At 40.4% G+C, this 19,060-nt stretch overlaps 1 protein-coding gene across 1 annotated transcript in view; it reads right to left on the bottom strand.

Moving 5' to 3' along the window:
• The window catches only part of TMTC2 (transmembrane O-mannosyltransferase targeting cadherins 2), a 422,905-nt gene that overhangs the window by 236,763 nt on the left and 167,082 nt on the right, over positions 1–19,060 (bottom strand). The window contains exon 2 of the mRNA XM_068970906.1: positions 16,852–17,422. Coding sequence (XP_068827007.1) covers positions 16,852–17,422 — 571 coding nt within the window. The remainder of the gene's footprint in view (positions 1–16,851; positions 17,423–19,060) is intronic.

The following is a 19,060-nucleotide window of genomic DNA, read 5'->3' as shown; positions in this document are numbered from 1 at the left end:
TGTCAGATTCTTACTGCAGAAAATTACATTTGTGTAGGGACCTACAATTTATCATAATTTGGCGGAAAAAAAACACACAAAATAAGGATCCAAGCATTCTGACCCAAACATAACCCCAAAGAAGATACCCTGATTACCCAAACACCACAACCAATTTGTTAAACAGTAAATAAGACAGGCAAGTATATTAAAGACACCAGCAAAAAGATGCAGGAATCTCTGTAAGACTTAACCAACCACACGGATTGAGGTCAGAACTTTTTTTCTACAGATCTTGTTAAACATGGAAAATCAAAAAGAAAAAAGAAGTTAAAACAACACTACCTCTATGAAAACCAATAACTTTAGATCCAAACTCCCTCGCTCTTAATTTCAAAATATGGAATTAAGATTATGATAATAGTTGCAAAACTTGGTGAACACATTCAAAAGCAATGTGAAAAATAAACTGATTTTATGATATGCAAATGATACCTCAATAAAACTGTTAAAAAATACAAAAAAAAGCCCAACCTGACATGTGGCTATTTACAGTCTTTATTCCATTTATTGTAAATATTCAGATATTTCCCTTCAGAAATACTAAAAGTTTCTTAGTCTGGAATGCTGCCATGTTGGTGGTGTTACATGATACAGAGTTTATGCACACTGTTATCTCCAAAATAATTTTTAAAAATCAGAATTGCATCTGGCCTCAAAGGTTATGAGTACTGAATCAGGGAACCTAGAGCTCTTTTTTTATATAAATAGAGGGACTCTCAGATTCTAAAAGACACCCTTTACAATCCACATTCAATAAGGCCTGGCACATCCTGTGCAGGGGAGGACCTCCAAACGACACACAGACCCTGGACATCACAACACTGCTAGTCATTCTAAGCTGTATCATATTTCTAATGAAATTTATAGGAAAAGGTTTTTAATCTGAACAATAAAGCAAACTCTTTAGCACAGACTTATCTTTTCCTTTATAAAGCCACTAGGAATGCATTCCCTATACACATAAATTAATAAGGTTGATTAGCAATGATGCAGCAATATGAATTCAGAGTCAAACCAAATGCTTCAATGTGACCTGACTCCAGAAAATTCAATTCTGCATGCTTTGGGGAAGGACCATGCATTACAGAAGAGAAAATCATAAGGAGCCTCAGAAGCAAATCTAACCCAGCCCAACCTCAAAGGATGTATATACAAGGCCCCTCTTTTAAATCTGTTCAGTTCAGTCTCTCAGTCGTGTATGACTCTTTGAAACCCCATAAACCGCAGCACGCCAGGCCTCCCTGTTCATCACCACCTCCCAGAGTTCACCCAAATCCATGTCCATCAAGTCGATGATGTCATCCAACCATCTCATCCTCTGTCGTCCCCTTCTCCTCCTGCCCTCAATCTTTCCCAGCGTCAGTGTCCTTTCCAATGAGTCAGCTCTTTGCAGCAGGTGGCCAAAGTATTGGAGTTTCAGCTTCAACATCAGTCCTTACAATGAACACCCAGGACTGATCTCCTTTAGGATGGACTGGCTGGATTTCCTTACAGTCCAAGGGACTCTCAAGAGTCTTCTCCAACACCACAGTTCAAAAGCATCAATTCTTCAACGCTCAGCTTTCTTTATAGTCCAACTCTCACATCCATGTATAACCACTGGAAAAACCATAGCCTTTACTAGGCAGACCTTTGTTGGCAAAGTAATGTCTCTGCTTTAGAATATGCTGTCTAGGTTGGTCATAACTTTCCTTCCAAGGAGTAAGCGTCTTTTAATTTCATGGCTGCAGTCACCATCTGCAGTGATTTTGGAGCCCAAAAAATAAAGTCAGCCACTGTTCCCACTGTTTCCCCATCTAACTGCCATGAAGTGATGGGACTGGATGCCATGATCTGGGACTGGATGCCATGATCTTGGTTTTCTGAATGTTGAGCTTTAAGCCAACTTTTTCACTCTCCTCTTTCACTTTCATCAAGAGGCTCTTCTTCACTTTCTGCAATTAGGGTGGTGTTATCTGCCTATCTGAGGTTATTGATATTTCTCCCGGCAATCTTGATTCCAGCGTGTACTTCCTCCAGCACAGCGTTTCTCATGATGTACTCTGCATATAAGTTAAATAAGCAGGGTGACAATATAAGGAGCCTTGATGTACTCCTTTTCCTATTGGACAAACCCATGGTGGACATGCTATGCCCTTGCAGGCCAATGTGATGTTGATGACCAAGCTCAGAGTATCAGTATCTCAATGCCTGTTACTCTTCTGCAATAGGAAGATGAAAAAGAAAAAGAGTATCCAGTATTTCTTCTCAAGGAAGCTTCTAAACCATCTACACACACACACACACACACACACACACTCAGTACTATTCATATAATACCTTAAATAATCAGGCTATATTTTACTTGAAGGAACACAAAGACAACAATCTGTACTGAAAATGATCACTGCATTTAGAATTAGCATTGCCTTTGAAATCCAACTTCACTGCATGCTAATAAATTCAGGGGGATTCACTTGGTCTCTTGTAAAATGGGTACAAACAATGACCCCACAGGGTCACTGTGACAGTTAAATTAGAAAGCAAATATAAAATTCCTGGGGGCTCAGTGGTAAAGAATCTGCCAGCCAGTACAGGTGATGCAAGAGACATGGGTTTGATCCTTGGGTCAGAAGATCGCCCTAGAGGAGGAAATGGCAACACACTTCAGTATTCTCGCTTGGAGAATTCCATGGACACAGGAGCCTGGCAGGCAGGCTATAGTCCATAGGGTCACAAAGAGTCAGACAAGATGGAATGCCTGAGCACACATGCACACATGAATTCCAAGAGAGCAGTTTTGTCTGTTTTCTTCATTATTTTATCCTTGACACCTAAAAAGGCGCCTCATATTTAGAAGACACTTGGTACCTATTTTCCAAAAAATGAAAAGATAAGAAAGCATCTAGCAAACTTGTCACATGACATGCACTGAGGGAGAAAAAAATGGAAATTGACTCTGAATCCAAATTAAATGCACAAGCATGAAATGGTTTTCAGTTCAGTTGCTCAGTTGTGTCTGACTCTTTGAGACCCCATGGATTGCAGCACGCCAGGATTCCCTGTCCATCACCAACTCCTGGAGCTTGCTCAAACTCATGTCCATCGAGTCGGTGATGCCACCCAGCCATCTCATCCTCTGTCATCCCCTTCTACTTCCGCCTTCAATCTTTCCCAGCATCAGGGTTTTTTCAAATAAGTCAGTTCTTCGCATAAGGTGGCCAAAGTACTGGAGTTCAGGTTCAGCATCAGTCCTTCCAACGAATATTCAGGACTGATCTCCTTTAGGATGGACTGGTTGGATCTCCTTACAGTCCAAGGGACTCTCAAGAGTCTTCTCCAACACCACAGTTCAAAAGCATCAATTCTTCAACGCTCAGCTTTCTTTATAGTCCAACTCTCACATCTATACATGACTACTGGAAAGACCATAGCTTTGACTAGACAGACCTTTGTTGGCTCAGAGTCTTAAAAAGTTAAAAACAAAATTCTGGATCATCTGAGCTACTTAGTTGTCACTGTTAGAAATTTCTTTTACTCAAGACTCTCCCCTGCCCAGCGGAACTGGGATAATATATTATCCATCTTTGTATTATTAGCAGCCATAAAATGCATAATTGCATGTAGAAGTATCACTTGTATTTAACACTATTGTAGGTAAACAGCACTGTTCACAAGACCAAATAATATGAGAATGACTGATTCTTTCATCTGATTTGGATTTTCCATTTTAACCAAACCAGGGGCTTTGGTGTTACCTATGGAAAGAGATCCCTTCTTCCCTTGCTAGGCACTCTCTGAAATCCTTGGGCAAATGACTTCACTTCTATAAACCTCACTCCTATAAGTTTCCTTATCTGTAAATAATATCTACTCTCATAGAATCCAACAAAGAAATGCATAGAAGACACTTTGCTAGCACACAGTAAGCCTTGATCAATGGTGGTTGTTATCATAATTACCACCAGCTTTGTGTATATGCAAATGAAGGCTAATGAATTTAAATGGGGTATTTCTCTTCCTCTTTAAACAATATGGAAGTCAGCAGGGCTGCAGAGAAGATTACACTGAAGAATGCAAGGGAATCAAAGACTGCAAATTATCCTGTCCAAGAACCAGAAACTTTCAGCTGCTGCTTTGACAGCTTAAATTCAGCCCCTTTCTCACTTAGCCTGCCCATTTTTCAATTGGCATTTCTGCATTTTCTCCTTTCTGGCAATTTTATCTCTGAAGTACCTTCATTTTTGGAACCATCTTCTCTTTTGACATTAGGGTTGTCACTCATTTGAATATTCATCCAACAGAAAGAAACTAAAGTCATACTGTATGATCACAAGAAACTTTCAGCATCTTTAAGAAATGAGTGGCATCCTACAACATTCCTGGAATTGTGAGTATCTTGGGTGAACAACGATACAGCAAGCTGATGAGTCTACTGCTTAACCTAAAATTTTTCTTGCTCCAAGTTTGCACAGTGGTGCCTTGGAGAGCTGGAACAGGGTGTCAAAGAACCGCCAAGCCAGTATTCAACTTCTCCACCTCTAAACCAATCCCAGACTCAAGTATCCTCAAACAGAAGACCCCTCTATTGAGGGGTAATCTATTCCAAACAAAGGAAATTAATCAAATTAGGAAGAAAAAATACACAGTGATTTTAGTTTCTTTGTGTTAAGCTTCTGTTAGCTACAAAAGTATATGTTCCATTTGAGGGAATTCCCTGGCAGTCCAGTGGTTAAGATTCCACATTTCCACTGAAGAGGACATGAGTTCCATCCCTGGTTGGAGGAATAAGATTCTCTAAGGCTATGTGGAGTGGTCAAAAAAAGAAGAGTATGTTCCATTTGAAGGGCTTATATCAAGCTGGAGCCTTAAATCCTGGAATTACTAACATAGCTAAAGAGAAAGTATCTAGGGGGAAATAAGAAGGCAGCCTTATTCATGACACACCTGAGGGATGGTACGTGGTGGTGGTCCATTACGAGTCTCTAAAGTGGCAAATTCAAAATTATTTTCATAATCACAAGTTTTTGTTTTTTTTCTATAACTTAAAGGCATGAAGCAATGTGCACAGTGGTAAAAGCACTGGTTCTAGTGGAAGAGGTACTGTTAACTGTACACCCAACTGATTTCTGTGGACCCCAGTTTCTGCAAAAAGAGATGGGTTAGCATATAGATGGATAATTTCTCATATCCCTTCCAGACCACAAAATCTTGTGTCTGTATGAAAATCTTACAATGTTTCATAATATTGTATGGGGTATCAGACTCTCAATGTACGTCAGTGGGTGCCAGACCCAGCTGCTCATCAAAATTACAGGAAAAGCAGCTCTTTTACCCCTTTCCTGTTTACCCACTTCTGCGGCCCTCTAACCTCTAACCTTAAAAGAACATAGTTATAGGAATGAGATCACTGAGCAATTGGAACTAACCCCTGATTTATGGTCTCCTGAATGCACATCCTGCTTTGTCTAACCTGTTGATTTTTTTCCTAGATAAAGATAGAATGAAGGACTAAGCTGTTAAAAAATGACTAACTCTCTACCTGCAACAGCCACCCTCCCAAGGCCTTCTAGCAATCCTGCAGGCAGATCACAGCGGGGTAAAATAACATCTGGAGAGAGAGTCAGATAGTCTGCACACAAGGAGGAATGATGCAAAACCAGCCTCTCTCCACTACCACACTACTTCCCTTTAAAATTTGTCACAGCTGAGCAGAATCTACAGAGTTGGCCTCTGAACAGGAGTCCATCTTCTCCCCAGACTGCCAGCTTTTCTGATTAAAGCACTTTTCCTTTCTACTGACACTTGATTTTTGAATTATTGGCTTATGAGTGGCAAGGAGATGAACCTAGATTTGATAACAACAGCAGGAATTTTTTAAAAAGTAGATCTCAGAACTAAGATCCCACAAGCCGCACATAGTAAACTGTGAGAGGACATAAGTAAATAGTAGTTTTTCCTTCTCCTTCTCCACCAGCTCCTCCCTAACACTTCAAAAAATAATAATAATAATAAGCAGAGCAAAATATCCTTATTCAGTAGTGTCCAGTTTGGAGCTACAATCTCCGATTTAAAAGTTTCCCCATGAGAGGTTAACAATCATTCCAGTTTGGAAACCTATAACAAACCCGAACCCTTAAACAGTCTCCATCCCCTACCCACCCTAGTTATTACCTGTCACTTAAACCATATTCTTAAATATTGGGTTTTTCAGACTCAAAACCCATCTTGTGCATGTGTGCTTAGTTGCGTTCGTCTCTTTGTGGCCTCATGGACTGTAGCCTGTCAGGCTCCTCGGTCCATGGAGTTTTCTAGACAAGTATACTGGAGCAGATTGCCTACTCCAGGGGATCTTCTCGACCCCGGGACCCAACCCACGTCTCCTGCGGTCCCTTGCACTGCCAGGCAGATTCTTTACCACGGGCAAGTATAATCTTACCTATAAAACAAAAACCACTTTCAGCTATAGACTTTTCTCAGCAAGCCCAAGTTACCAGGAAGTGAGTTCCTGTAAAAATAGTTTGGTCTGAATGTTGTTAAGGCATTTGAAATATTTTATAAAATCTCTAGCAGCCAGAAAACAGTATTGCTTGAACAACAAAAATGCTGCCATCTCTGCTCTCCTTAGGAGGTAAGGAAATCAACTAAACTATGGTACAACAGCAATAACAATGAAAAGCAGCCTCAATGCTTCCCTGAAAAGGTTTGTTACAAGAGATTCTAGAATCAGCTGCCACAGTGTTGCCTGCCAGGCTAGGGAAGAACAAGAGGAGGCAAGAGATGCACATTCACCCCTAGGTGGTAACAGCGCTTCCTCTTTCCCCGAAGACTGAGATGAACGCTGCAAGCTATTGCAGCCACTGCACTAATCTTCCTTACTATAAACCTTACGAAAGCAAATATACAGGAAACAGGGTGTTGTGGGGAGCAGACCAGAAAAAGCTTGGATCCCCTCCACTTCCAGATACATAAGCAACAGCACCATCCTGAGCCTGAAGAGGAAAAATCAGCCTATAAAATTATGAAAGATGGTAAGATATTATCAATGGAGAAAAATGAAAGAATGAGCATGTGTACTTATTTTCAGACAAAAGATAAATGATTGAATCAGTTGTTCAGAAGAATTTTCCTTGAAAAGGGCCTTTTTCTCAATATTCTTTAAATTGTCGGCACTGTTGAATAGGATAGCAAACACTTTGATCGACATTTCACCCAGCGTCCCATTAGAAAAGTCAGAGCTAAGTCAACTGATTGCTCTGTAAGACAACAGACAGAAAGTTCACTTTTACAGAAACACTAAGGAAATGTAACAAAATACTGTCAAGGATGGTGATATCCACTACAGAAAACCAACATGACTGAGAATGTACATTTACTATATTCATATCTGGTAATAATTTGTCAAGGCAAATATTATATTCCATCGTCTCTACAGACCCTGTAACTGACTTTCAGTGCATTTAGTAATTTATCCAAAGTCACAACATTTAAATATAAATCTTCAGGATCCAATCTAAAGGCCTTTCTAAAATATTCTTACCTGGATCTATACATGAGAAGATTAGCCAATCACCAAGTGCTACTTCAAAGTAAACATCACTTGCTTTCCTAGTATTAGGTGTACTTAACTTTTTATCACACTGTTATGAGATTTTAAGAAACGTCACTCAATGGAACAGGTAAATTTTTGCCTGAATCTTCAAATTAGGAGAAATAATTCTATGTAATTTGGAGTTTTCCATTTCATAAAAATTATAGAAATATACTCAAACCACTAGTATCTAGCTTTGATATCATCCGACAACATTATATAAACATGTAGTCCTGCAGTTTATTCTGGTGGAACACACAACATGCATGTGCACAATACACACTTTTATAAGGGGAAGGGACTCAGGGTCTCATGCATTAAAAACTAAGATAATGCCCTCAAAAGGCTGGGTTGGTACTGCTAACAAGTATAATGACTCAAAATTTACAAAATTAAAACGCTGAGGGTTTTTTTGGTTTGGTTTTGTTGCTTTTAAATATATAAAATGTAATTACTTCTAAGCTGTCACAACTGATGTTGTATATTAAGCAATGACTACTAAATGTACTTGGTATGTGGTTATCTTTAATAATACAATAATGGAAATTGTGGATCTATTTTTCATTTTCTTCACATACTAAAAACTAAGTCATTTATTTGTTTTTAAATGTGCTTCATTTTTCTCATGTTGTCTTTGGTGTTTTCTTTGAGTCTTACATTAATTATAAGCAAAATGACAACCACACACCCAAACGCAGGTGCTGCAGATTCCCTTATTACAACAAAGAGAAGTATTATGATCTCAGCATTCTATTTGATTTCCTGAAATGAAATGAATAAACATGTGGAGAAAGAAAGAAAGTGCCCTCTGGAACAGAAACACTGACTTCACTAATGAAGGCCATAATTACTGAGGAAACATGTATTAAATTCTGAATTCATGCTATTCCACTTGATGCAAGAGTTGTAATCAGATCAACAGAGCATACAGGAGCCATCTGGGTGATGCAAAGTTGTAAAGACAAACCCTGAGAGCAAGGGCACACCGACCTTCCTAGTACCAAATCATCGTAGACTTCTGTATTAGAAAGTGCTGTTCTTCCCTTTTCATTTCCTATTTTCCTTCTGACGAAAGGAATACTGTGATCAATAGGTATGAAGCTGGATATTAAAAAACAACTTATCATACCATGCAACCTTTACCCTATTATCAACGATCAATGAATTTAACATTGAGTTTTATCCACCCCACCTCCCACCCTGCTCACACCTTTTAAGGATTCTCTAATGCACTCCAGAAATCTGGCTTTCTATAGCTTATATTTCACTTGAGAAATCAATCCTAAAGTACCATTCCCATTGTTGCAGGCATTTAAGACAGGAATCTGACTTCTAGGCAATGACAATGGGTTTCAAATTTGTGCAAGCCACATCATTTTCCATGAAATTGACAGAACCCAGCTGAATATGAGCAACCTGACGAGATCCCCGTCAGTCAATTTGATTCCTCTGAGGCAGCAGGTTATCGAAAATTGAACCAAGTGATGTAATACGTATCCCAGACAGTGTTATGAGAACAGCAGAGATGAGTTCAATGAGACTCATTATTTATTCATCACAAGGTCCAATTTGCGTGTCATTTTCACTGACGGTGTACTCAGTTAACTGGTTGAAATTCAGTGCTGATAGGGTGTTTTATTCCATACTGTAAAAAGGACCCTTTTAAATTTTTTTTCTGTCTTCCTGTATGAGAGTACAAAACAAAGAGGGATTTTGTGTTTGTGGCCATTCATGGTAATATCTGAACACCATTTAGCAAAGCTGGAAGAGCAGACATTGGAGAAAGCCCTTAAGGACTCCCTGTTTTTCTCATTAGGAGTGCATAATAACATGTCAAATATTACAGAGTAAAAAGTAAAACAATATTATTATTCAGAAAATAACTACTTTTCCTTTAAATGCTACAGAACGAGATAAACACTGATAGGAAATACACTCACAGAATGAGATATAACCTCCACTCCTGAGTCAGATCCTTAGTCTCATCACCCAAGGGACCTTCTCTAAGGCTCAGGGAAAGAACAGGAAAGAAAGCTCTCCCAAGAGGCAAGAAAGAGCTGGCCTGTACCTTCTTGGGCTTTTCCTATGGACCAGTCCAAGGGCTAGCACATTTGAAAACCAGGCACCATCTCTCATCAATGTTGGGGTCACATCGTATCTTAAAAGGCCCTGACATTAGACACAGCAGCTGTCTCAGTTCACCTTGCCTAATTCATTTTACCAAGTTCCTGTGCTTTATGTATCTGCTGAAAGGACTGCTCAGTGCCCCTCAGTAACTTCCTCTGAGTTTCCCTCAAGCAAATGCTCAGCCACCACGTTCCACTTTTCCCCACCTCTCTAATTATAAATACCTACATCCAAACAATCCTTCAGGGCCCTGCAGACACACCCTGCCCCAGAAGGTGCTTCCCATCCCCTCAGCTGAAAGTTACCTCCCCGTCCTCTGAGCTGCCTTCGGGCTCCAAGTGCCTGACAACGCTCACCACTGTCCAGCTTGAATTTCAGTTCTACACCTACATGTACTACTCTCAACTTCCTACTACTCTCAAATGTCCTTAAGAACAGAATTTTATTGATTCATCTTAGACTCCTCACATCACCTACCCCAGTGCCTTGCACAAAGATGAACCTTTAAAAAAATAATCATAATTTGTGATAAGATCGCTATCCCAGGTATTAACACTCTAATGCAAGCATCACAGAAACTTGCAAGAATAGTCAGTTTCCCAAATCTAAATGACTTGACTTGAATCTAAACAGCAAGCAGAATACAGAATCATCTCAAATCAGCTGAGTGAGGAAGCCAACCTGGAGGAATAAAATGCCCTATTAATCTTTGACTTTTAGAATTGAAAAATATTTCTGAACCTCGACTTTATTTGTGGTATTATCTGGTTAGCGGTCTTGGCAGCTGTTCAAAGTTTTAAAGTACTACAGGTCATGAATATTAAACGCTACAACAAGTTTACTGGGAGGAAATCCAAATTAATTCATTTGTAAGTGCATGACAAACAGTCACCCCTCCAGTTTCAATAATGCAAGGAAATACTGTGATCGGAACCAGGATTATATAACCAGTCCCTTGCTATATCTAGATTCTCACAAAGTCAAGTGTAAGACAAATGAAGGTAAAGACAATTTTCAGAAAGCAAGAACACTACTTGAAGCAGAGTGGCACAGATGGTGCTTAAAGACAATCAGAATCAGCAAATATATCCTATTTCATTCAAGGCAATGGATATGAGGGTCACATCTTGAGTAAAACCACAATCTGGTCTAAAAGGGACGAAGCCATAAATGATAACAGATTCTGCTAATGCCATCCAAGCAGCTAATCAAGTTAAAAAAGCACATGTGGATCCAATGTGCAAACACCTGCAGGCTATACCCTGGTTCTTCTGTACGTGGGGAGCCACACAACATAGTCTGATGTACAAAAGCACCACATTTAACGTCTTCAGTGTTCAGACAGTGATGAGCCCAAAACTTTCAACAGAATGTAAGCCCCGACCCTGGGAAACCATTTTCAAAATATACCCAGTAAATGGGTTGGTGTTTGTTAGTGTGGGTCTGATGACTGCATCCAATTATAGAGCCCAGCTTACTTAACACCCAAGATAAAGGTAAACTTGCTCACCACATGCAACTTCCATCAATCATATCTGGCTTTGCATTAAAATAAAGTTTTGCTAGATAGAGTTGACTTGTTTTTCAAAAGTGGCAATGCCTCCCATGTCCCTCTCTAGTAATATAGTGTCTTTATCCTGTTTATATGAAATAAAGCCACAAGATTTCATTTGAAAAAAAAAAGGTGGCTATCCAGATAATACATATCTTGAAGGCAACTACGGTAAAATAAATGCAGTCATCTGTAGAGAAAGTCTTAATATCAAACTCAAAGGGCTTCATTTTTCCAAATTATTTTGGGCTATAATTAGAATTGTTACCCTTGCTTTCAGATTTCCTTTCCTGTTTAATTTTTTTCCACCTGTAACTGAATAAGTGATTATGAGGCTAATAAAGGGGAAAAAAAGATATTTCCACATTAAAACAGTTAACAGATGTTAAATAAGCACAGAAAATGGCCACTAGGCAAGCAATGACTGATGTTGGGTAAGTAAGAAAAATGTTGCCTTTACTGATTTTATTACCCATGTACCTCCTGGGATCATGGGAGACTTGTAAAATATTTTGTGGGCAGATAAAAGTCTAGCATTTATTTGCAAGGCTAGTTTAAGTGTCTTTCAAGGGTTCCCCATCCCCCTTACTTTTTGACAACATAAAGCTAAGTAAGTGAAAACCATCTAAAAAAGGCTAAAATAGTCATTTGTTGAGAGGACAAGAAAACTTATTTTTCAACATTTTTTTGACATGCATCTCTTCCAGTCCCACCTTCCAGACCTCCCTAGTCAGGAATGAAATCCTCACTGTAGAAAGGAGAAGGTATAAGATTTCACCTTGCCACTGCAGGCACATCCGTTTCAAAAGTCAGCCTTTAAGTGTGAATTCAGTAATTCACTGGGGAAGCCCACATATTTAATCTCTTACAAATCCTCCAATTTTTTCCCCAAGTATTGAAAACTGTATTATTTCATGTTATAATCAACCATATTATTTCAAAAGTCATATTATTCTCTTGATAAGCATTTACTAACTAACCTAAATGTGCTAATATTTTCGGCATATTCAGGATAGTGTGCAGGAAATATAAACACTGTACATGGTTATGTGTGTTTGTGTGCCCATGTGTGCGTTTAGTCATGTCTGAGTCTTTGCAACCTCATGGACTGTAGCCCACCAGACTCCTCTGTCCATGGGATTTCCTAGGCAAGAATACTGGAGTGGGTTTCCATTTCCTCTCCAGAAGATCTTCCCCACCCAGGGATCAAACCCATGTCTCCTGCACTGCAGGTGGATTCTTTATCACTAAGCCACCTGGGAATCTCATACATGGTTACTAAATACTAAATAAAATATCTACAATATTCTGGGTACTTACTATTTCCTTATTTCCTCTGCAGAACTACAGAAATTTTACATGTCATATGGACACGGGCATCATTTGCTTGAACCTGAGCAGTCAAAAAATGGCAGCCAAGAATTCTGGCCAAATTCAGTCATCCCGAGAAGGCTGTCTGGCCCAAACAGGGCATATTTGTTCATAAGTAATCAATATTAAATAACAGGAGATGTCACAGAAAATCCAGATGGAAGTCTTAGAAAAATCTTAACCTCTCCCAAACAGAACCCTGTACTTTCTTATTGCAATGATGGGATAGAGAGAAGTCCCAGGGAGCAGATGTAACTCCTGTCCCTACAGTTCCTTCTTCCTGATCCTAGTAAACGTTGACTTTAGGACCTGAATCTGACAAGAAGTACGGAATCAAAACATCTGACATTGCTAAAGAAACGTGAAGCAAGAAGCTGAGTGTGATTGCTATGAGAAAAACATTACTGACAAAACTATAAAAATGGAGAGACTGCCCCTCTAGTTTTAATCATTTCCAACTTGAGGAGGACCACCATTTTTAGATTTTTGAGCATTTGGCTGGTTCTTTGGTTTGCATAATAGAGCTAAACATTTGTGCACTGGGTTTTTCTGTTTACATATAAATTCTGTTTTAATAAGGCAGGGAAGTTTATTTCATCTGGCAAACTATGATAACTCTGATGTAGAGTTAATTAGTAAGACATTCAAGATGTATTCATTTAAGGTTGAAAAGTCTTTTAATCCACTTCCTTCAGAGTCTCTTCTAACTCACCCCAGGCATAAAAATCTATATATTTTAAAGACAATATGAAATTTTTCTATAACTTCCATATGTAATCTATGCCAGTGTTTACAAGCTCTATAGTCATGAAATTCTAAATGGAAGGTTTTTGCTTAAATATTCATGCTTCAGCTTCAGTTGATTCCTAATTCATATGCTTTCAAACCACTGGAAAAAAGTTTGGCTATCTCTTTCTTCAAATAAAGAATTATAATTTCCATTGATGTTTCTTCTTTCCCTTCAACTAATATGTATTAAGTGCCTTCCAAATACTGGGTATCCAGTTCACCACAACGGAGAAGGCAATGGCACCCCACTCCAGTATTCCTGCCTGGAAAATCCCATGGATGGAGGAGCCTGGTGAGCTGCAGTCCATGGGGTCACTAAGAGTTGGACACGACTGAGCGACTTCACTTTCCCTTTTCACTTTCATGCATTGGAGAAGGAAATGGCAACCCATTCCTGTGTTCTTGCCTGGAGAATCCCAGGGCCGGGGAAGCCTGGTGGGCTGCCGTCTATGGGGTTGCACAGAGTCAGACACAACTAAAGCGAGTTAGCAGCAGCAGCAGTTCACAACAAACACCATACAATTTCATATAATCTTCCCAACTTCTCCAGGGGAGAACATGATCTCTATTCTGACATGAAGAAACAGGTCATTGAACTAGTTTAAGGTGACTCACTCAGTGCAAGTTAAGATTCAATACTTATTATTTTCTTCTCTACTGTGGAGTCATCTCTTTATTCATCTTCATACCCTTACAATGTAAGATCACTAGACAGTCACAAATATGTCTTCTAGTTCTAGGGATTCCATTTTCTGGGTGACCTTCACATCTCTGGTTCTCTACACCTCAGCTGGAGACAAGGGGCCAGGCATAGATCATCTCCAGGTTTCTCACAAATCTATAAAATCTATTATCCAAATACCCTCATTAAGCCCACAAGGCCAAACCTAGGAAAAAAGAATAAGCTAAGCTGAGATAGCAACTATCAGATGAAGGGTATTGCTGCCATGACTAACTTCCTTGCCCACAAGCAGTGGTTACCAGACAGCCTGGGTAAGTTTCCATTTGAGAACTTCTCAAGACACTGAACATTCAAAGCATTAAGTCCTTTCCCATAGGATGGGAATCCTTGTGCCCGACTCTTTGTGATCCCATAGACTGCAGCCCACAAGGCTCCTCTGTCCATGGGATTTTCCAGGTAAGTATACTGGAGTCGTTTGCCATTTCCCTCTCCAGGGGATCTTCCCGACCCAGGGATCGAACCCAGGTCTCCTGCACTGCAGGCAAATTCTGTTAATCGTCCTATGGCAATTTAATTATTAGTGCAACCAAAGACCTTAGATGGAAAGAAAAGTTTTCTTTCCTAGCACTAGTTAGTGGCAGTTCTCATTTTCTTAAGCAGCAGCGTGAGTAAGGCTGCCAAATAAAACACAGGATGCCCAGTTGTACTGTACTTTCAGATAAACAAAAAATAATTTTCTATTATAAATATGTCCCAAATATTACATAAGACAAGTTTATAGTTAGGGGCTCTATCAGCAACTTTATCCTTGAAAATAAGCTTGCTGCTGCTGCTGCTGCTGCTGCTGCTGCTAAGTCGCTTCAGTCGTGTCTGACTCTGTGCGACCCCATAGACGGCAGCCCAGGAGGCTCCCCCGGCCCTGGGATTCTCCAAGCCATAACACAGGAGTGGGTTGCCATTTCCTTCTCCAATGCATGAAAGTGTAAAGGGAAAGTGAAGTCGCTCAGTCGTGTCCGACTCTTAGCGACCCCATGGACTGCAGCCCACCAGGCTCCTCCATCCATGGGATTTTCCAGGCAAGAGTACTAGAGTGGGTTGCCATTGCCTTCTCTGGAAAATAAGCTTAGAGAACCAAAAATTTCTCAGAAGAGAACTTCAAAAATCCTAAAAGCAAGTCCTAAACTGACATATCAAAATAATTTCCTAATTTATGAAATGGTAAGATGAAAATTCTGCAGAAAAAACACAGTGCTTCACAGGCTATCAAGGTCTTAAAACACCCAATCTGCATCCCCAAATAGCTCTCACCCTGCAAAGGACAAGGACCATGACTTATTCTGTTTGTATTTCCAGTACAAGAAAACTTGCTATTGTTGATGATGTGGTTTTAAAGAGAAAAAGATTGTTCTCCCTAAATTTCTTTGAATGAATATTTAAAATTGATTTGAAATTAAGAGCTTGGCTTTCAAACCCATGTTGTTTTCAAAGCGCCAAATCTAATGAGGATTCTCAAGTTTCAGCAGTTAATGGAAATCACAAAAGAACTTCATTAAGCGCTTGATACTTGAGTTCTAAGGAAACACATTGTTTCCCCACAGAGCAGAAGCACCTCAGTAATTACTCTTCCTAAGTTTAAAAAAAAAAAAAATCATTTCAAAATAAATGTTTCTATTTCCCGTCATTTTGTTCTTCAGTTCCTTCCCAATTCGATTTTAAGTAGAATTAAGAACTGAGAGGAAAAAAGTAGTAAAAACTACAACACGTGACAGTTTTCTCAGGGTCAGTATCCTAAACCGTTATACTCCTTGCTGAAGAGTATCCAAAACGATAAAGGAGCTGGTCTGAATCATGTCTGAGGTTGCAGGCACCGGCCAAGTTCAGTCTTTTACTTAAAGGCAAGGCAAGGATGAGCTTATTGTGAGGGAGGGAAGATGTGGAGATGGGAAGCAGGCAGTTTCTCAAGATGCACTAGTCCACTCAAGGCATTCCCTTAACACACCAGCAGGAAACTGCTCAGTTTTCTTCAAGTACTTGGGATCCAAAAGTGCTTCCGTGACCTTCAAACAACACTGCATTTGAAACCACTGAGGGAATTCGGAAGAACACATATTAAGCCCTGAGGCAAAGGTCTTAATTGGCCTCAGGGCAGAACTTATAATAACCAATTTCTGTTTTGACTCTTCTATTCTTATACACTACAACAAGGAAAAGGTGAATATGACTCATTATTTAAGAATGTGACTTCCCAGAGCACAGCAGAGAGGTTTGTTTTCCAAAGTCAGCTTAGGAAAAGTAATATTAACAAATGGCAGAGGATTTCCTCTTTCCAGAGTCGAGCATCCAGCTCACTGATCAGCTGTGTTATTTTTTCAAACACCTATTACAGGCAATTTATTGGATTACAGGACTTGGACTGAAAGAAAGGAATAAATGATAAATAAAGATGCATATTCTTTACAAGGCAGAACTGTCCTTCTACCCTCTTGGGGATTTCCTCTTGGAAATCATGAAACTAAGAAACCTGAGAAATAAAATAATCAGAGACTGACACCCAGGTTAGTAGGAAAAGGTCAGAGAGGACACTTCCACCTCCCGAAGATCAAAAAGTAACTTACTTTAAATTCTCTCTGAAAAGGAATAATTTGTTTTAAATGGGGAAAAGGGATCAAGCAGGGAGAGAACTCAGTAACCCAATGCTCATGCCCAACAATCACTTACTTTGTAGATGGTGGGTAAGATGTGTTTCATTTTCAGTCTGTGAAAGACAAAGACATCATAAACGGCGGAAACTGCCAGGACCGTGACTCCTTGCTCCTTCCATAACATGCTGCATCCGGCGCACATTCCCGTCCCCAGGAACCAGCCCCAGGTCCTGGCCGAGGAGCCTCTTGTAGAACAGTGTTTCATGTAGCAGAGCAAGGAGAGGAGGAAGAAGAAACTGGCCCCCACATCAGCCCGGCCCACGATTCCTGCCACTGCCTCCGTGTGGATGGGATGAGAGGCGAACATTAAGCCAGCCATGACGGTCCAGTACCCGTCCCCAAGGAGGATCTTAGAGAAGTTTGTGAAGAGACCAGTGACCGCGGCGTGCAACAGCACGTTGACCAGATGGTAGCTCCAGGGATTCAGCCCTCCGATGGCATGGTTCAGGCGGAAAGAAAGAGTGCAGAGGGGCCGGTAGGACTTGTGGCTGCCGCTGTGGGTTAGCAGGGTCCCCCAAAAGTCATTGTAGAAAATGTGGGTCCAGGGGGTTTCTGGGAGAAGGTCCTGGTTCGTCTTGATAGCACGGCTAAAAAACAAAGAAAAGAAATCAAATGTAAAAGACAGAAAGGAAAAAAAGAAAACACACTGCTAAAATATACTGCTGAAACATCGCCTTCCCGTATAGCTTTCTCTTCACGTGGTTTTAGATGGGCTTCCAGGTGTACGTGATTAATGCAGAAAAGCCTTAGAGCGGCTTCACAGGGAGAGTGAATTCAGAGCCTCCCCTTCACACTTAAGGTGCCACAATTAGGGTTGTATTTCTTCTACGCAAGTTTTTCTTCTTTGTTTGAATGCAAATACCTTTGGAGAATGAATGCAGTTTCCATCCCTTTAGTTCAGTTCAGTTAAGTCGCTCAGTCGTGTCCGACTCTTTGCGACCCCATGAATCGCAGCACGCCAGGCCTCCCTGTCCATCACCAACACCCGGAGTTCACTCAGACTCACGTCCATCGAGTCTGTGATGCCATCCAGCCATCTCATCCTCTGTCGTCCCCTTTTCCTCCTGCCCCCAATCCCTCCCAGCATCAGAGTCTTTAGTAAAAGCTTAATAAAGCAGTTGTCAAACAACTGCCCTTCTGTGGCATGATGGCTAAAAATGCAGATCCCAGGCATTAGGCTAATATAAGGCCTAAGAATAGGCATTTTTTAAGAAGCAAAGTCTCAGGTAATACTGATGTAGGGGATAGACTTAGAGGAAGGACTAGCTCTGTTAGTAGAAATAAATTTTAGATAGAATCTCTGCCCAGGGAAATGATTCCCATACATGACGATCACCTGGGGATTTCTTAACAGGCAGGCAAAGGTTCTAATTCAGTAGATCAAGGAGGAGCCCAAGAGTCCACATTTCTAACTCTTGTAATTGTTCATTTATCTTCTACACAGAAAAGCAAAGGACACTGCTTTGCAGATTCATGCATGTTCTGGAAACCTAGTGCAAGGAACATCTTGTCCCAGTTAGCTGTTGCTATTACTATTCTGCTGCTGCTGCTGCTGCTACTAAGTCGCTTCAGTCGTGTCCGACTCTGTGCGACCCCAGAGACGGCAGCCCACCAAGCTCCCCTCTCCCTGGGATCCTCCAGGCAAGAATACTGGAGTGGGTTGCCATTTCCTTCTTCAATGCATGAAAGTGAAAAGTGAAAGTGAAGTCACTCAGTCGTGTCCAACTCTTGGCGACCCCATGGACTGCAGCCTATCAGGGTCCTCCGTCCATGGGATTTTCCAGGCAAGAGTACTGGAGTGGGGTGCCATTGCCTTCTCCGATTACTATTCTACAAAGACTGTATTCTAATCTACAGAAAGTCCCTTATTAAATTCAGCTTGACCAACAACTTCTGAAATCAGGTGCACCTGGGGAGTAGAATGAACCAATTACCACTGATGTCTGTCTATGCCTGTTTTATCTACTCTGCCAAACACTATTCTAGTCCTTCTATATATATTATCTACTTATGAGAACTAGCTGACTTTTCTAGATATTCAATAAAAGGCAGAAGATCTGTTAAAATCATGTTTTAAGAAGTACTCAAGGTGACAGACAGTTCTCCAATGTCTATCCTCCCCTTTTCCCACACTTACAACATCTTTAGTTTTTAGCTGGGTCTTCTGGGGGTGGGGGGTGGGGGGGAGATCATTTCCTATCTTCCTTGGCTGTTAAATATGGTCA

The sequence above is a fragment of the Capricornis sumatraensis genome, chromosome 4, assembly GCF_032405125.1.
Source record: "Capricornis sumatraensis isolate serow.1 chromosome 4, serow.2, whole genome shotgun sequence".
NCBI lineage: Eukaryota > Metazoa > Chordata > Mammalia > Artiodactyla > Bovidae > Capricornis > Capricornis sumatraensis.
Note: the sequence above shows the minus strand (reverse complement) of the source record. Positions and strands in the feature narration are given on the sequence as shown.